The following is a 19,905-nucleotide window of genomic DNA, read 5'->3' on the forward strand; positions in this document are numbered from 1 at the left end:
GGTGGGTTTCTAACCGACGTGAATATATGTGCATTATTTCAGAAAGTCTGTTAGAAAACTTGTCAACACATTATAAAGCATAAACCAGGACTTGGCTATTAAGTACGGAGATCAGAGGCAGAATATATACTGCAGGAAGTCCTGGGGAGTCTCCTCCGCGGGCAAGATAAAAAGGGGGAGGAGAGGAGGAGAGGGGTCGTCACTTGGCCTGGAGTTCACACGCAGTGTCGTCACCAAAGGTCGGGGAAGTAGCCCACCGAACGTAATTACCCCTTCGATGGAATCAGCAAAGGTTCCACAGCTCCAAATGAAGTTAACTGAACTGCCAGAAAATTTTAACGCTATCATAATTTATTACTTTCTAAAAGCCACTTTTGGAAAGGTAAATATACTTATTGTGTATCCAAGTGCGCGCGTTTAAAGTGACCTTTCACCCCTCGACAAAACCACCTGCATCATTAATCAATACTTATGTAATATTTTTAAACCTCTTAAAACAACATATTTTTATTTCTTTAAACACACGTACAAACCCTCCCCCTCCCCCACTTTGGGGCGCTTTAGCGAGCATCCAGCAGCAGTGAGGGAGGGGGCGTCACTCGTAGGGGCGAGCACGAGGCACCGGGAGTGGGGGTCCGCGAGCGGGCTCGGGATCAAATGCCGATGCACAGCCCTGGTTTTCTGGACTGGGTGAAATCAGGCTGGGGGAGGGGCGGGAGCGCAGGGCAGCTCCTATTTCACTCTGGGCATTTTATGATGGTGAAATTAAATATACGTTAATGGTGGAAACGTCGCTGCTTACCTCTGCATTGGCACCCAGGGAAAGCAGCTGCAAAACTGGGTTTTTAATGTATGTTTTAAGATGTGGTTTCGGAAGGAACCCCCTGGAATCTGAAACAAGTGCAATAACATAGCAGACCTACTTGTAACTAAGTGCTTAATTTCCTATGATTTTTTAAAAAAGAAAATCAATAAAATGTTGCCAGTTATTTATTGGAAATAACCACAGATAGTGGCCCTGATAGGGTGCCGGTTTTAGAGAGCACACAATTGTGTAATGAATTGTAATTCAGAAGACTGTTAAATGTGAACCACAGAACCTTTCAGAGGTAATAAAGTCATTACTTTTTACACTACAGCCAACCCTGAAAAGCTTTATACACACCATTATATATAAATCATACATATATATTTCCACCTCACACATTCGCCCATTTATACACCCTCTCTCTCTACGGACTTCTATAGATGGATGGGAAAAATATTTAAATTTGAAAAGCTCGGTTCCGAAAGAATCTGACTCACTATTGTTACCTGAAGGGGATTTTGTTTTATTTATTTATTTTTCAAAGGCCTCCCAGTTGCACTTTCTTCTTCTCTCTCTTCACCGTCCCTCCAACCATTCTCCTCCACGCCTCGCCACCCTCCCCCTACCCCCCGCAATGACCTTCTTTTGGTCACTCAACGGCTAGCTTAACAAGACAAAAAAATAGACGGTAGTAGGAGAGAGATGCTGACCTCCTCTGAAGAACTCACGAAAAAGGGGAAATGGTGCAACGCACACGCTACAGAGCTTTACTGCAAGTGAACCTTCCTGCTTCTTAAACAGGATTTGAGTTTCCCCCCCTCTTAAACTGGAGAGAAACAATAACAAACCACATTTACACAAACCCAGTCCAGCCCACATCTCTCCCAACGCTGAGCATCAAAACCTCCTTTTCTTATTTAGAGGGGCCCGAAGCTTCGCCGAACCAGGCAAGCCAGTCATTTTCTAACAGGTTTGAAACTTTACTAAGACAACACAGGAATAAACAGCCGCTTGCTGGAGCGGCTGGGAGGTGGGTGCGCGCGTGCAAGCCGGGGGCTCTCGCTGAAAACAATAAAGCCCCCCGCCGGGTGGGTGAATTTATGAAAAAGAGGTCCCTTAGACTGAGGAGGGGGAAGAGAAGACACGAGGGGTTGTGGAGCCGCTTGGAGGAGAAGGAAGGAAGGCTCCTCGCTCTACAGACACACACTCACACACGTCCACCTGCAGCTCGGAGTCTCGCGGGCCGCGGCGACCCGCCTCCACCCTGCACCCTCCGCGCCTCCCTTGGACTTGAGTCCATTTTCCTCTCCCCCCTGCCCTTCCGGATTTGGAATCGCAGCGCGGTCTCGGCAGCGGCGGTGGCGGCTGAGGCTACAGGGTGGCGCAGGCAGGCAGGGAGGCTGGGAGGCGGGAGACGCCGGGGGACTTTGCAGGCACGTTTCTGAATAAACTTTCCAATCGCAGGGGGTGCTGTTGCTGTACATTTTACGTAAAACTGAAAGTATCCCACGCCAGAGTGAAGCCCGCTTTTTGACAGCGGCAGCGTGTGTGCGTGCGTGTGTGTGTGTGCATTAAAGAGACAGGGGTTTATTTCCAACAGGTCTTCCCTAATTTCCCGCGAACCTCTGCGGAAAGGCTAGAGGAGGCTTCGGGCTGCAGGGTGTGCGCCTTGGCCCGGGGCGCCTGCAGAGCGCGGCGCTGACCCAGGGCGGTCACCCCACCAACCGTGGCCTCCCCGCTGCTCTCTCTCCATTCCCCATTTTCTTTCCCCTCGTAACAGCACAGGAATAGTTGTGCTCTGCCCGTAAGAAACATTTTCTTTCCATTCCTCTGTGCTTTTGCAGTTGCTTTGGAGAGGGAGGGGGTGTGTCCTTCCCTGGGACCCGGCTCCGGGACCTCCCGCGGCGCCGGGAGCACGTTCCCAGGGATTGGAACTCCCAGGACTGCCCGTGCTTTGTCCTCTGGCCAGCGGCCGCTCGGTGAGGTGGACGCCTTGGCGCCTCCTTCGCCCCGGGCCCCGGCGCTCCCCTCCGAGTGCCCCGAGTCTGGCTCCACGTTCTGTATTCCTTGGCCTCTCTCTCTTTCCGCGACCCTTGGGAGCCTCGACTTGGTGCTTCAGTTGCATTCAGCCCCAAGCGCTTGTCGGCGCGCTCAGATCCCCGGCCCCCCGGCCCCCCGGCTCGGCATTGGGGGCACACTCCCGGCCCTGCCGCCCGGGCCTGCACCGCCTCCCTCGCCCTTGCCCCCTCTCTCCAGGCCGCCCCGGCTCCGGGAGGCCCCGGCGCGCCCTTCCGGACCCGCAACCCTCCAAACTTGGGCTGGACTCTGCTTCGCCGCGCGCTCCCTCCCGCCTCCCCTCGCCCGCTGCGGAGCTGTAACTTGGAGGCTCGGCTCTCAACTTCGGGTGATTTTTCTTTGCTATCCTCTCCTCCGGCAAAGTTTCCCGAGCGCAGCCGCCGACTCAGGGCTTTCACTTCGGCCCCGGCGTCCGCACGCGGGGAGCTAGCGCGGCCGCGGCGGCGGCGGTGAGGGGAAGTGGGTGTGCGCAAGGAGGAGGGTGTCCGGGAGCAACTCTACCTGGCTTCCCTCCGCCCGCGCTTCCCCGGCCCGGGGCTGCAGCCTCCCTCTACACTCTTGCTGCTGCTGCTGCTGCTGCTGCCTTTTTTTTTTTTTTTTTTTTTTAATAATCTTTCATTTAAGGGTCCGCGTGCGGTGGTGGGGGGGAGCAGGGTGCACGTCTTGCTCCCCCCCACCCCCGCCGTCCCTTTCTTCTCTCCCCGCCACGCCGCCGCCTCGGCGCTCGCTGTGGCCACTGGTGAGCCCGCGGCCCCAGCGCCCCCTCCCCTCCGCCCGCCCCTCCCCCGGGGGCCGCGTCTGGCGTCTGCGGAGCCCCCCGCCCCGCACCTCCCCCGCCCCGCACTGGCCATTGGCTTGTCCTGGTCTCTTTTTCATGTCCAGCCCCTGATGTGTGTCCATTGGTGTGAGCTTCCCCTTCCCTCCTCCCCTTCTCTCCTGCTCGCCCTGCCCATGTTTTGTGTGTCTCTGTCCATCCAGACTCCTGACGTTCAAGTTCGCAGGGACGTCACGTCCGCACTTGAACTTGCAGCTCAGGGGGGCTTTTGCCATTTTTTTCATCTCTCTCTCTCTCTCCCTCTATCTCTCCTCTCTCTCTCTCTCTCTTTTTTTTTTTGCTTAAAAAAAAAAAGCCATGACGGCTCTCCCACAATTCATCTTCCCTGCGCCATCTTTGTATTATTTCTAATTTATTTTGGATGTCAAAAGGCACTGATGAAGATATTTTCTCTGGAGTCTCCTTCTTTCTAACCCGGCTCTCCCGATGTGAACCGAGCCGTCGTCCGCCCGCCGCCGCCGCCGCCGCCGCCCGCCCCGCAGCCCACCATGTCTCGCCGCAAGCAAGGCAAACCCCAGCACTTAAGCAAACGGGAATTCTCGCGTAAGTAACCCAATAATAGTAATAATAATTATTAATAATCACGAGCGCGCGCAGGACGAGAAGCAAGAGCGAGGGGGAGAGAGGGGTGTGTGCGTGCATTTTTAAAATTTTTTAGGAGAAAAACCTCCGAGAGTCGGGAGAAAAGAGATTAAAGGGAGAAAAAAACCCCAAACCTCATCCCATCCCGAACCGTAGCCGTATGTGCACTTTTGGAATAGCACGCACCTTTTAATTTTATTTAATTTTACAAAAATTTGACTCCTCCTCTTTCCTGCTTTCCGCTGTCTTATTTCGCTTTTCGAAAAGGAATGCAATGATTTCCCCTCCAATTTTGCAAAATAATGAACAATGCTATGGATGCGAACAACTCTCCTGCAAACCTAGGGAAGGGAACTGGAGGGGAAAGGGGGGTTGGTTCCACTCACCGAAGGAAGGAAAACGGGGGGGTGGGGGAGGAGGGATCCCAAGCCTAAAAAACAATTCCCAGGGAGAAAAGAGGTGAGACTGACCCTCGGACACGAGCGCGCTCACGGTCAAGTGTGCACCGGGAGAAAGTAGTCATCTCCACAATAGTGAGAAAGTGGGATTGTGGGAGGGGGGCCCCGGCGCTCAGGAGTCTCCCGAGTCTGGAGAGGTGCCGCGGCGGCAGGGAGAGTCGGGCGACCGGGAAGGACGCGAGACGCGGCCGGCGCTGCCGCCTTTTGTTCCGGCCCGAGGTGGGTGTTTGTCCCGCTGCCTTTTGTGCCGGCTCCTCACGCTGGCCCTCCCGCGCCGCCGCCGCCGAAGGGCAGGAGCAAGGGCCGGGGCGAGCGGGAGAGGGAGGGAGGGCGCCTGGGCCGCCGCCGCCCGGGTTGCGGCTGCCCGCCCCTCCCCGCCGAACCTCAGTGGCGGCGAGAAGACTTGCAAAATAAAATAAAATAAAAATAAAACGAGGCAAGAGAATGTAAAATTTCTTGCCCCAAACCAGAAGCCAAACGCTCCGCCGGCCGTTTTCTGCAACGCTCTCCTTTTTGACTCCCTCCCCCCCCCCGCAAAAATCTCACAATCTCTAACAGAGTTAAAAAAAAAAATACAATTAGCCCCTTCCCCAAAACCCCTTTAGTTGCAAACTTAGAGCGCCAGCGGCACGAGAGGAGCGAGGAACTCCCTCCTCTTACTATTTTTTGGAAGATTTTCAAAAAAAGTGGAAGTGGATTTTGATTGGGAAAAATCTCGTGTCTGAATGTTTACAAGCACCGCGTGTGCGGGAGCCTCCTGCCAACAAACAGACAGAGGACCAAGCGCGGCGCGGCAGCCCAAGAGCGGGCGGCGGCGGCGGCCCGGCCTCGCCGGGGCCTCGCCGGGCCTCGCCGCGCCCCCGCCCCGCCCGGGATCGCCCACTCGGCTCCCGCCGCCCGCCCGCACAGCGGCAGGCCGTGCCGCGACTCCGCGCCAGCCGGGTCCGTGGTTCCCTCTCGCCCTCAGCACAATGCCCAGACCTTCTCCCGGCCAACCGGACTGCGAAGTCGGCTGGGGAGAGACTCGGCTTTGCAAACCATTTTTATTTTGCAAAGCAACCGAAAAAGCGTGTTCTGGCCCCCCCATCCCCGAGTCTCTTGTCCACAGCTCCGGACAGCGGGGAGATCACCACGTGCTTTCCCTGCCCCCCTCCCACCTAGCCTGGTCACCGGCCCCCGACTCCCAAGCGCAGCCAGGCCAGGTTGGGGGGAGGTGTGTGTGTGTGGGGGCGGGCAGCGGAGTAGCGTCTTCGAATGCGTTTTGCAAGTGCCGAGTCCCGGGACTCCGCGCACCCACCGTTGAGTTCTCGCCCTCCACCCGGGGCCTGGCTCAGTCGGGTGGGGGGGGGGCCTCCTTGCGAATCTATATAAGGGGATGTGTATGACTTGTCTCCTGGCTAACAGAGTGCGCCTGGAAAGGCGGGCAGTGGACACTTAGGAAAGTTTGGCAGCAAGGGAAAGAAAGGCATGAGAGGGCCCACATCCCTTCCCCACCTCATTCGTGACCCGTATTTAAATTTTTGATGCAATTTTAGAGGACCACCTTTACCAGTTCTGTATTTTTAAAGGGGTGGGGGAGTGCGCACAGGGAATTGAATTTTTCTCTGAGACCTGGAACTTGTCATACACTTCGGAAGCTCCCCCGCCCCGGCACGTTGCGGGGCCCTCCCTCTCCCCACCCCCGCGCATCCCTCCCTCGCCGCTCTCCCCCGCCCCCCACTCCCCCGGCCGCGCCGGATGCGGAGCAGACGCAGCGCGTGGCGGTGTGAAGTTACAGACCGGCCAGGTACCGGCGGGAAGTAAGGGCAGTGTTCGCAGGACTCGGGAAAGCCGGGCCCTTCTTCGGAAGGATGCACTGGGGGCTCAAAGGATGGACTGAGGCGTGCAGTTCGGGCTGCTTTCCCCCACTCCCCCCATCCCGGGTCTATCTCGGGACACTCCAGGCTGGGTGGGTTAGCCCCTCTCCCCCGGTCTCAGTGCGGGTTTGGGATTAGGGGACTAGTTTGGAGGAGGTGCGCGGGTCGCTCCTTCCTCATTTTCTGGGTGCACAGAGGGGGCGGGAGCCATTCCGGTCTTCAGGACCCCCTCACCCCCCATCCTCCGCTTCTTGGGCTGAATAAGCCATTCGGTCGCTAGGAGGCAGAACAAGATCAAGAAAGCTCAGCGAACTTGAACCTGTACCAGAGCTTCCCCACCCCCTGCTCTGCGTTTCTCAGCCGGGGAGGGACAAGCATTGCGAGGGTGGGGGTGGGGGAAACGGACGGTTAGGCAGAATTCCCTTTCTCCCCCCATCACCCCTTATGTCTTTGTTCTTCATTTTGACTTTAAAAATGCTTCTGGCTAGGGCTGCGGAGGAACACCCGGGAGGGCGGCGGACACCCCCGTGCGCCGGCTGCAGAGCGGGGTGCAGTTTTCGGTTTCTTTTGGGGCGGGCATTTTTGGTAGGGAGGAAAGGGGAGTGCGCGGTCTCCGGCGTTGGGGCAAGGCCAAAGGGCGGGATCGGCAAGTTTGCACTTAGTCTCCTGGTTCACTTCTTCCACTCCCTGATCCCCGCGCAAAGCACGGACCACGGCGGCCACGGCAGGCTTGCAGGGACCCTCTGCAGCCCGACCCCCGGCTCCCCTGCCTCCTGCAGCTCTCGCCTCGGAGCCCGAAATCACAACAATAGTAATAGTTATCATCCTAATGATGCGGGCAAGCAGCATCATTAATAATGAATAACCGCAGCCGCCGCCGCGCTGAGCACACTGGTGCCCGGAATTGCGGGAGAAACGCATTTGTAGAGGTCCCCGAAAGTAAAAAGTGTGAGCCTGTGGACACAGAATGAATTTCAGGACCCGGGGTTGAGGTGTGTGCGGTGATACCGAGTCTGTACCAGGTTAATCAGCCGAGTTTTCCAAGCCTCCCTTTTCATTTCTCCAACTGGAGGGCCCAGGGAACCGCGGTCACCCCACGGCCAGACTGGATGGGAGTAGAGGCGGCAGTCGGGGCTCCTGGCTGCCCGCCGCGCCCGGGCCCCTGGCCCTCGGCCCCACGGCTCCCCGGCCGCCGCCGCACGTGTTCGCAGCGAGCGCGGCCGGAGCCGGCAGCCAGCACGCTGCTCGCTTTGTGCCTCAGAGTCCCGGCGCCCAACTTCACTTTCTGCGCAGCCCGCCCCTGCCGGGCCCCCTGCCCAGGGCCTGTCGCTCCTGCCGTCGCTTTTGTTTCTTTGCTTTTCCTCTCTGCATTTCAGCCTCGGTTTGCTTCCTTACCCTGTTAAGACAATCAAAGGGAAGGACTTGGAAAGCAAACTTGAAGGCTGAGCTTCTTTTCCCCCTCCCCCTCCCCCAGCAGCCCTCGTTTCCCTCGCTCCTTCCCTACATTTCTTCTAAGGCTTTTTTTCCTCCCCTTTTTAAATTTATTCTTTTGCAACTGCAGAGAGAGGAAAGAGATCTCAGTCAGCCGCTGGGGCATTGAGACGTTCCAGTCTGTCTTGCTGTTTGAACGCAGAAGCATTTTATTTTCTATTTCTTCCTCCCCTTGTAGAGAATTCGCTACTAATTATTGTGATTATTTGCCCACTCCCTTCCACTTCAATCCAGGACTCCCCGCTTTGCAGCCGGAGCTTAGGCCGGAGCTTAGAAACGATGGTATTGTGGGGGCGAAGGAGGATGGAATTGAATTGAGGGAGGGGGTAAAATGGCTGAGGTTAGGAATGTTTTTAGGGAAAGAGGGATTTGCATTAAAATACAGAGAAATTATCAGATGCCCAGAAAGGAAATGTTGATTGCCACTGAGAAAAGATATCAATGCAGATCAGTAGACGACACCAAGAGAATTGTATTTTCATATTTTCTTTGTGCCTCACTTTGTCTGATTTTTAATAATATAGCAGCAATAATAAGAACACGTTTTGGTATTTCTCTGAACATCACTAGCCAAATATTTTGCAAGGAGCCGGATCTTAAATGTATTTCATACATTAGGATATAATTCTTGTTAATTAGCAATAATTTACGTTAAGAGCATAGAAAATGTTGAGGTTACAGGTTTTATATCTGTACATTTGATCATCTTGTTATTTTCAAGAACTTTGCCTCCTATAAAATTAATTAGGTGAAATGTGGAGGTGTAATCAGCAACCTCTGAATTACCACTTCATTTCCTGGTTTTGATTGTAAATCAGTTCAGTCACTACGTTTAGAAGACTTTAACCAAGTCTGTTTTGTACCACATTACCTTTAACTATTTGATACCTAGGAGAATATTTCCTTTTGCTCCTAAATAATATTTCCACTTTCAGAAATGTGTTAGGCCTTGGGAATAAAAAACGAATCTTAACAGTGGAGTTTAAAAAATGTCTTTTGCAAAGGTTCTACATAGTACTAACTTTAATAAAATAAAATATTTTTCCTGAGTCTTTCTTCAGACTACAAACCTCAGAACTTGTGGTTAATGCTGAACAGAAAAAGCCACGTTTGTCAATGTGTACTTAAAATCCTTAGTTTGAATAGCAGGGACCTTGGAGAATGACTTCCCTAGTCAGTTCCTCACTTGGTCAAAATGAAAGCAAATGTAGGAGAAAAATGACATAGAGGCGTAATGCGAAAGCACTTCCGTTTGTCTCCTTTTATTTGAAAGTGTGCGTGTGTATTCTGTATTTATCTTTTGGTCAGTCTGTTGGGCAAAGAAACATAAGTGCTTACCTTGCTGTCTTTATTAGTAGGAATATAACCTTCATATTCCTGTGGTGACCTTATGTTAAGTTAGGAGGAGTACCAGAGGCTAGAAATTATGACATGTCCTACTTGAGCACAGGTGCAGCTAGGCAGGGCTCTCTCAATATTATTTCACCCAGCACATCTGGGAGTTAGTCCAGATCTTCCCCCTCAATATTCAGCCTGGGTAGGGTTGAAATAAATTTAACCTGAGTTCACTGGATTTTTGCACTTTATCAAAATCTGTTCCAATATTCTACACTCAAATTAAAATCTATTTTTTGATTCTCTGTGGCTTTAAGTTCATTAAATGTGAAATTGGCAGCTTGCTAAAGAAGGTCAGACTGATTAACTGTTTAAGACTTGTACGTTTTCTGCTTCAGTTTTATTAACTGGCAGCATCCTGGATGTGTTTTGTATTTTGTGATTTTTTTTTTTTTGATATGGTAAGCATAAGATTTCAGGAACAGAGACTTACCAACTCTCTTTTCCCCGTTGGAAGGTTAAAAAATGATAGAAGCTGTTCAAATAGATGCTGGGGTATTTTGGTGCAAAGTTGAAAAAAAAAAAAAGAGGAAACAGGAACGAAAGACATACCTACCTTGTTATACCATCCGCTGGTGATTATCTGTGCAGAAATAGTCCCATAATGAAGCGTTTTGGAGCTCATTCAGAAAATTAGTCAACTTTGACAACATTAGGCAAAGTATTTCAAGTCTAAAGAAAGGACTTCTCAGCCTTGTTCTGAAATGTGGCATTTGCTTGACCATTCTGATTTTTATGTGATGGGGGCCACCAAGTGCAAACATGTTTAGAATATTTTAAGCATTCCTTTCTTCAGAATGAAAAAATGACTAATTGGCTTATTTTCTTAAGTACTGAAAAGTATCCCATTTAGCTAATGTGTCTGAGAAGAATTGCCAGTGAATTTGGTATTTCTTTGATTTTGTGGCACTGCTGAGAGTGAGAGCAGAAAGGTTTTTGGCGGAGTGAATGTTGCTGCGTTATGATGATTATTTAGATCCGTTTCACAGGTGAATGCAGTGGTTTTCTTATTACGGCGCTGTACATGTGGCACACTTTCTGGGTGATGTAGTAGCTGTCTAATTCATGAAGCTACGTCTCTGTATACTCAGGAGTACACACATTCACACACAAAGGGTGTGTGTGTTTATTCACTTCTCCTTTTATTCTTTGGCACAATAGACAACTTAGCCTGTAGGAAAAAAAGAAACAAATTTGGTTTCAATCCATGTGTTTACCAATTTTTTTTTGGGGGGGGTAGTTATTATTTAAGCTTCTTGATGTTCCCTGCATTAGCTATTTATTTAAGTCATTCTTTCTAAACTCAAAGTCCAGACACATTTGTAGGATGTGTATGTGTTTATGTGTGTCCTCTCGGGTTATGCAAGTCAGATAGTTTTCTTTAAATATATGATGATTTGCCTCAGTGATAAACTTGCTGTCTTGTCGATAACCTCTACATCCTGTACATTTTAGGTGCCCACATTTTCGGGGTACTCTATGGAGGAGCCTAGAAACGCTTTATGTAGTGTGGTGGGATGGGGTGGGGTTGAGAATGTGTTCCCCCTTTTCTCTCCTTTCTGGTACTCTAATAATTGTGCTTTTGTTTCTCCAACCACAGCCGAACCTCTTGAAGCCATTCTTACAGATGATGAACCAGACCACGGCCCTTTGGGAGCTCCAGAAGGGGACCATGACCTCCTCACGTGTGGGCAGTGCCAGATGAACTTCCCATTGGGGGACATTCTTATTTTTATCGAGCACAAACGGAAACAATGCAATGGCAGCCTCTGCTTAGAAAAAGCTGTGGATAAGCCACCTTCCCCTTCACCAATCGAGATGAAAAAAGCGTCCAATCCCGTGGAGGTTGGCATCCAGGTCACGCCAGAGGATGACGATTGTTTATCAACGTCATCTAGAGGAATTTGCCCCAAACAGGAACACATAGCAGGTAAATGAGAAGCAAGGAGAAAAGCTGTTTGCATGTTTTCTTTTCATTTTCAGAGGCGCTGTAGCCAAGCACTAAGAAGGGGTGAAGTGCTTTCTGTATTTCTCCGTGTGACTGTCCATGACAGCCCTGTAATGTTAAAATAATCATTCCTATTGCCTACGTCCAGGACACACAAAAATAAATGTTTTCCACATCACTGAGTCAGATGTAGGCAGAATAGGTACACACACTTGATACCCTCTTTCTGGATCTGCTGATTCTGAATTCCTCTCCTTTTTTCTATCTTTCTCAGTTTTAAGTGTTGAACCTTACTGTATCTAGCCCAGTTTCCAATGTCCATTTCCAGTCTTGGTGACAAGTCAGAGGCAGAGTGGCCACATAGGCATTTGTAGTTTGGCCAGTGACCTGTTTGAGTCAGAATACCTGGTCAGGCCTCCCCAGGGGTGCAGTTAGTTCTCAGGGCTTCCATGAAGTGGGGTGGGCTGGAAGGGCATTTTGGAGGGGGTGGAAAGAGTTAACTGAGCTTCAGGGCTAGCCTTGGATCCATATTGGCTGTCAGCCCGTATGGGGCTGTAATTAAACACAGCCCCGTGGTGGGATGACACCGTGACCTTGACTTTAAGATGCCATTTTCGACTGGCCAGGCCAGAGTAGAGAGGGCAGTTGCTGAAGCGCACAGACGTGCTTACTCGAAAAGTTTAAGGGCATGTTGGAAATTTCAAAAGGTTGGTTTGACAGGAACGGCTGCTCCCTGCAGCCTGCCTCCTCAGCTAAATGATAAATGCTTCTCTGTGCTCTCCCCTGTCTCTGATGTGGTTTTGACAGATGTATCTTGATTTTGTTTGTGGTTTACACAATCACATGTCACCCTTACAAATGTCCAGTCCAGACTTCCACTGTTTCTGCTATAACACAATGTAAAAATTCTCCTGGAAAAATACATACACATCTTCAACAGATCTCCTTCCTCTGCTTAATTTTAGTAGAGAGGTAGCTAGGTGTGTGGGTTTCTCAGCAGCTCAGGGGAGAAGGAATTAGGGCCTAACAGAGGGACTTAAATCCCTACTCTGGGTGATAAACAGCAACACTATATAGTAACCCTTAAAACATTTTTTATGAAACCACAGTGATTTAACACATAAGACAAAGTGAATGCAGATTCTGTGGTGACAAAAATGGCATGCCTGTCAGTGGATCACTTTCCTGTGTTTCCCCCGCCCCCTCCCCCCAAAGGTGCAAGGTTGGTTCAGTTTTAGGAAAGGTGGTGCGTCTGATCAAGTGATTCACTGGAACTCGTCTCTCCGACCTAGTTTGACCACGAAGTTGAACTGTAGTAGGTCAGTGCTCCAGAGAGGATCAAATGTCGTATTATTTCTCCTCTCCCCCTCTGGAATTTGATCATTAAAATCAAACGTGGCATTTTCTTTCTGTTTTGAAAGCTTCCTGCAATAACACTCAGATACTTTTCCTTTAGTGAAATGAGAAATCTGCTAGCAGGGAAGTTGCTTTTACAAAATATTTTTCTCAAATCCAGCCCACGTGGATGTGACATGTAGTCTGAGATTTTATTTCCCCCCCTCCCCTGCACCCCCCAGTAGGATACGGCAATGACCATTTCCATGTGCTGTCTTGTGACTGGAAGGAAAATGAACAGAAGTGTAAGGCATGATTAATGAAGCAAGAGCAAGCGGAAGGGGATTGTCGTCTTTGGAGATCCAAAGCCTTTCTAAATCACCAAATATGGAGTAACACTTGCGTGATGTAACATCGTATTTACATATCGAGCTGCTCGTTTAAAAGACAAAACACAGTGTCTGTCAAGCAAGAATTAAAACCACACTTTTTACTGAGGTCCCAAATGGGTTATTCAGTCGCAGATCAACCAGCTCGAAAATTCTGTGCCTCTGTTCTTAGAGGAGGAATCTAAAAGCTGGGGGAAGGCCCTATAGTGAAGGCTTTTTCCCCTTACAGTTGTGAATCCTATGCAGGGAAAGAAAAGCTATTTTCCTTAACTCCCTGGTTGTCATAAAGGTCCCATTTTTTTTTTTTTTTAAGAACTAGTACAACAGCAGAGCCCAGAGAAGCCAAAAAAAGGGAGGCTCATTTAAAATATGTTTTATAGGGCTAATGCTAAATAATTTCACTGAGATGAAAAGCTATCTGAGGTATCTAAGATAGTCAATGGGTGCACAAATGCTGCGACCCAGGTGAGGTAAACCTTTCATGCACGAATAATTACAAAGTCTTGATTCCTTTCATTGTGTTTAATCACCTGTTCCCACCCTGGAATTGGCTGAACATAAATAGTGTGGTCACATCTCAAATCGAGATGTCAGTAACTAGAATCACGACTTCTCATCATTCACAGTAATGAATTAAGCGTTTCTTATGGTGAAATTAACATTCTACCATTGCACATAAATTAAGATGCGCCGGCCCTCAGGTGCCTCTGAAGCGAAGTTCTGGAAGACAGCTGTGTACTCCCAGCCCATTTCTCTCAAGCACGTCTTCACAATTCCAAGTCTGCTTTTCTTTTTATGGTGAGGAAGGAAACAATGAGAGTAATCATTCAGTAGATATTTGAATTGTGTCACAAAAAGAAAGGAGAAGCGATGCTCTGTATTAGGAAAGAGATATACTGATGAATCTCTAGAAGAATATATTTGGCAACCACATAAAAGGTAGTCATTTAAGTGTGCTGTGTAGGGAAGGCTTTATTAAAGCGATGTAAGTTGGATTTGAGCTCACTGTGTGCTCTGTGCCATTTTATAGGCAAGAAGCAGGAATAAAACAGTGACATCTTCCTGAGATAAATAAAGCTTAGAATTCGCGGTTTTCAAATAGGAGAATAAGGTAGAGTCCTTTAAATCTTCAGTAAAATGGTATGCATTTTGACTGTACATAGGCCTCTCAAAGCTGAGTATTTTTTAGAAAGGAGGATTTTTATCTGGCAAATGATGGGTATGTGTTCTGGCACTTCACCCATATATGTGTATTAACTACACACATATATGTTGATCTGGTTGCTTATTTGATTTTATTCACATATTTTAAATATTGCATGACTGTGATCCATTGAGACCATTGAAATAGTATTAATTTAACTGAGCAGGTTATATCGTGCAGGGCCCAGGTCCTCAATTTGTGTTCACCATCACATCGCAGCAGCCTTTGACTGGCAGTCAGGGCATTTAATAGGGGTTTGGTTTTGTTTTCTAGTCTCATCTTTTATGACGGGGAAAGATTCATCGAAGATTAGTGAATGTGAAACTGCTATTCACTTATAGAAAAGGCCAAAAAATATTCTCCCACCATGTCAGCTTTGAGATTTTGGCTTATTGTACACAGAAATCTTTGAATTGGGCTATGATAAAGTTAGCTTTTTGAGAGAATGGGAGAAAATATGACAAGTCCTATAAAATGTAGTAGAGTCAACCACAATTGATATATAACATTTTCTCCTTAAAATTATGAACATAGACATTTATATCAGAGTATTTAAAAATTATTTCCCTGGACAATATACCTCATCTCTAGATAATAATATGTAAGACAGATTCTCCAAAGAAGTGAGAAATATTCATTCAAAACAGAAATACATTAGCATGTTACTTAAAGGTAAATCAGGTATGTGCTTTACCTGATATTATAGGTATAAATACCTATGATATTTACATAAATATGATTTATGATATTTATGATAAATACCTGATGATATAGGTATTTGTGCTTTTCAGAACTTAGAAAATCAACCTGCCTTTTTCTCTTTGTACCCATTCTAATTCTTTCCTAGATCAGATTCAACTGGAGGATGTATTTGTCTACTTTATGGTGTAATTATAAATGAGACTATAAACTATAGTATCCTATTATGACTACTTATTTTTCATTTCTCTTTATCTGTGTGATTCTGAATAAAAACTGCTGACTTCTGAAGTGAATTTTTAGCGTGGCAGCTGAAAAAAAGCAACAAACAAAAAATCCCCAATATATTGGTGAACATTTTGTTTACCTTCAGAATCCAGAGAATAGAGAATATTGTTTCCTAATCAACACCTAGGATTTTCCTTGGGGGCCTGTGTTTGTGAGGCTACTACCCAAAGACTCATGTCCATGAGACTGGGAGTCCTATATACAAGCTGTATTTGTAAATAAGACAGAGAAAGGTTGTGAACTGGCAGCTTGGATGTTTTGTCAAAGTACAATGTCAGAGAAACTCTTTCTAAGACAAATTGTAAATAGAACTGTCACAGTGATTGCATGATTGAGCCGCAGAAGTGTCTTACAATTGTTGGCATTGTCAGAGGACTTTTGAAAGCTTAATTAAACACAGTGGCCCGCATGGCTGCTAAATTTACTTTAGAAAGCCAAAAGAAAAAAAAAATCTAAAATGTAGCTGATCCCAAAGATCCCAAAGTTCTTCAGACCTTACCCTTTTGGTGACACAGAAAAAAATGCCCTGTGCATTTTCCTAGTTGTCTTTTATAAATAATAGTTTTGAGAATAGGGCCACGTGATATGAAGATCATCCTGTGTGTGATGTGGAGATTGTGTTAGTTTTTCTGTCTCCTGCTGTTACAGACAGTTAATGTAAAAATGGCCTTTTATTGGAAGCACAAATATGTATTCACTTCAAGAACAGGAGCAGAGGGGGAAAGTTTCCCTCCCATTCTCTGTGTTTATTCTGTGAAAGCTTAAAAAAAAGCAGTGCTGTAATTTCTTAAATCACCCCATTCCTTGTTGTGTTGTAAGTTGTGCCTTTTAAAGCATCTGAAATCTGTTTTGCACACCTTTCTCCTAGTGAGTGTGGGATTTAATTATGGAGCTGCCCATGGACTGGAAAATGCAACTGGGTGTAGAAACGGGCAGGCAATGTCAGGATAGCGAACCTTCAGCTCAGGGAAGAGGCGAGTTAGATGTATGTTAATGGCACATTTTAGAGTCCTGGAAAATCATTAATTTCACACTGCAGCCTCAATGTAGTTTGGCTAATGTGGGAGGAGTAAATTGGAGTACAGAACAAACGTGCAAATCCTAGGGAAGCATTTTTCAGAATTCCGTGATTTCTCAGTGAAGGTGTTTAATAAAGGAGAAGAGGTGAGGGGTAACTTCACACACTAGTCAGTCAGAAAGTTTGGCTTTCCTTTGGGGGAAAATACGAAATTTAACCAAAGTAGCACAGCTAGGAAGATGCACCGAGATTGTGTCACTCGATGTTAATCTACTTTGGTTGGTCTGTTCACACCCTTTATTGCACAAAGAAGTCATTTGACAAAATTTACCCCAAGCCCAAGTCTGTTTTTATATACAGTACTACCAGCTTTGTGCAATAAAAACCACTTAGCATTAAGCTGGACTCAGCCTGGCACCTTGCCACTTTTTTAGCAAGAGATTTAATCACCAAGGATCTTTAGTACCTTTCTGCTTGTTCAGATTTCATTTGGGTCATGGTTATGTCAGCAGTGTTGTTATTACAAGGATTGAAAAAAAAAGATTTTAACTTAGTGCTCATTTTTAACATTATCTCAAATCAGGTAGGTTTTTATTTTATGTGTCAATTTGGAGGACGTTAATAAAGTTCATGAAATATGTTCAGACTATATAATTTAATGGATAATGACTAATATTTTTATTTGTAATACAAATAGAAAATTGGCCATTGTATCCTTCTTTCCTCTGTTCTTTCCTCCTACCTAGGTAAATAAGCATCCTTAAACTGCTTTTCGCCTCTACTTCCAGGGTATAGAGCTCTGGCCAATATCAGTAAATTTACCTTTGTAATTTGCCATGTAGTTTTTACAACAATGACCTAATTAATTTGAGCACGAACCATATTATTGCTACTAGAGTCATTTTCTGTCACAAACTTAATTTCCAGGAAATGTAACCTGACGAATAAGAATGCTTTAGCTCTCCACATGTGCTCCTAGAGACCAAAGGCAGATTTAAAATAATAATAATAATAATAAAAAAAAATTCCAGCATTATTAAAGCCAGTATGCTTGATGCCAAATTCAATTTGAAGCCAGTAAACATCAGACTGTATTTCTAATCAGTTTTAGAATGTAACGTATTCCATATTGGGTTCACTGGAATTTGTCTCTCTGCTTTTTACTGGCCAGCTGCACTCCCTATGCATTTTTAAAACATTTCAGCAAAGGCTTTTGCTGTTCTTAGCAGGGTTGGTAACTTGGGGTCTATTTCTGAGCTCATTCGTCATTCTGCGATGGCATTAAGTTGGGTTGGCAAGGGAAAGATTTGAGGCATGGGGGGTGCTGAGGTCACTTCTGACCCCAGCAGGGAATAGGTGAGCTTCATTTGCCTTTACAATAGGCGCACAGTTACTGTACCTTGGAGGAGCTCTCAGGTGCTGCTCAGATGGGCGCATGTAAATGCCCTGTCAGATGCGGAGCCGGAATATTAATGCTTCTTCCACCACCGCGCCATAATAAAGCTGTACACAGCAAGCTTAATATGCAGCTAGTCTGGGGAATTGTGTAAACTTAGATAGCCCAGTGTGAAAGACAGCGGTGTAAAAATGCTCTATATGCCACAGTTTCCCTTCTTGTTCTCCTTTGATCTATAGCAAAATGAAAACATCATCCTTTCTTCCTCTTGGAATTGTCTCCCCAACTCTGCCACCTCCCAATCCACGACCAGAATTTTTTTTGCATGTGCTGGTATGGAGAAATGCAACATAATTTGTTTCATATGGTTAATTACAGGCGTTTGAATATTTAAAATTTTAAATAGCCACAGTTCCAGCTTTTCCTGTTAAAAGTATGCGATTTGAACAAAGGGAGTACAGTGTAAATATTTGTGGTGATTTGCAACACCCCTCTTTCCCCATTAAACACACCCGCACACACATGCACACACACACACATTCAGTTTAAATCTGGTGCTGACTTAAAGGACTTCTATGCCTCCATTTGTACTTTTTTTTTTTTTAACCAACTCTCAACTGGAACTCCATTAAAATATTTTACCATTATTTTTGAGTCCACTGTTGCTTGAGGTTTTAAAGAGGATTTTTATAATGTGTTCATTTAACAGAATCAACAGCTGTCAGAACCAGTTGTGGTAAATCCACAAAGAAACGTACAAAGAAAATACACACGTTTCCTGAAACAAAACACTTGGAAAAATAAGCTACCAAGAACGGGTGAATAAGTGTGCAGACAGGGAGGCGGAGTGTTTCATCTCTTGGTTCCCCTTAGAGACTGATCTGAGGGGATCTGATGCAATGTCGCTGGAAGGGTTACCTGAACAGGTTGCTGCTTGGAGGCAGTGGGCCGTGCACCAGAGCTAGGCCGGCCTTCACCTCGCGCCCTCTTTTGCCTTCCTTTTTTCTTTTTGATCTCTTTAGATAGATGAAACATCAAGTTCTTAGAGTGCTAAACAACAAATTATATCTAGTAAAGGTGAGATGATCGAGTTTAAACTTCCTGTAAAAGAGGCGAGAAGGGGCCTCGCACACCCTCTTCCAGATAGGGTTGGCAGCGCGTTAATCAGAATTGAATCTGTGCGCCAGGGAATTCCCAGTGGGAACCTGGAGCAGGCATGTTGATGAAGGGAATACCTGGGGACCTTTGGTCACTCACAATGAGTTTCTGTTTGTATCTTCACTGTTGTTAGCATTGGCGATGAACAATTACACGTACAATTTGATCTTAGTTTTAGATAGAGCTGAGTCCACTGATTAAAAACTCCCATTAAAATGAAGAATGGAATAATTGTGAAACCTGCAAAGGTGCTTTCAGGAAGAACACAGGTGCCGTTATGCTCACTCCCCGCTCCCCCCCCAACCCCGCCCCGGGTTTTCTGTTTTCTTTTTGAACTTTCTTAAAAAACACAAGGAAGTCTCCTAAGCATCAGAACATCTAAATTTGTGTTCATCAGTTGTTCATTTTCTTGATACGTAATGCTGCATAAAAAAGCGGCAAAAAAAAATCACATCTGTTAATTTTTAGGGAAATAAGGTGTAGCTCGGATTCTTACCTTAGTTGGAGCACAATGCCCTACATGCCACGTCTGATCTTTTACGTTTTAAATATGGAGCTTCTCTTTGGGCCAAAAAAAAAAAAAAAAAAAAATCTGAAGCATTTCCCTTTCCCGACTCAGGGGATACCATGATTTCATGATTTATTTACATTTAGGGGGCAGCTCACAATGAGCCATTTACTGCTCATTTTAGACACTCCCCCCAAGTCTTCACAGTTAAAACAATGCATTAACCAATGTTAAATTTTAAATCTCATGAGTTTCTCTCTTCCACTCCATCCTATCCTAAGATTAAAAAAAAAATTATTCTTTTACATTTAAAAGTGAACATTGGCTACTGAAGAATGATTTAAAGGCTGAGAAAAATTTTAATAATAAATCGTAACCTTCTCATGTTATGTTTTTGTTATGTTAAGGGGAAAAAAATCAATAAGGAAAAATTTAATTCTGATAAAGATACTCTTGGATCT

At 46.5% G+C, this 19,905-nt stretch overlaps 1 protein-coding gene across 14 annotated transcripts in view; it reads left to right on the forward strand.

Annotated features, from left to right (window-relative positions):
* The first annotated feature begins 3,364 nt into the window (after window positions 1–3,364).
* BCL11A (BCL11 transcription factor A) overlaps window positions 3,365–19,905 on the forward strand; it is a 97,899-nt gene continuing 81,358 nt past the window's right edge. For 7 of the 14 annotated variants that reach the window (XM_070512053.1, XM_044772494.2, XM_044772496.2 and 4 more), the window contains exons 1-2: window positions 3,853–4,262; window positions 11,102–11,431. In XM_070512053.1, the coding sequence (XP_070368154.1) occupies window positions 4,208–4,262; window positions 11,102–11,431 (385 nt within the window). In that variant the 5' untranslated portion in view covers window positions 3,853–4,207. Of the gene's footprint in view, window positions 4,263–6,038; window positions 6,546–11,101; window positions 11,432–19,905 lie in introns of those variants that run through there. The other 7 variants (XM_070512057.1, XM_070512063.1, XM_044772493.2 and 4 more) reach the window with 4 other exon arrangements.

This window comes from Equus asinus, chromosome 6, assembly GCF_041296235.1.
Source record: "Equus asinus isolate D_3611 breed Donkey chromosome 6, EquAss-T2T_v2, whole genome shotgun sequence".
NCBI classification, from domain to species: domain Eukaryota; kingdom Metazoa; phylum Chordata; class Mammalia; order Perissodactyla; family Equidae; genus Equus; species Equus asinus.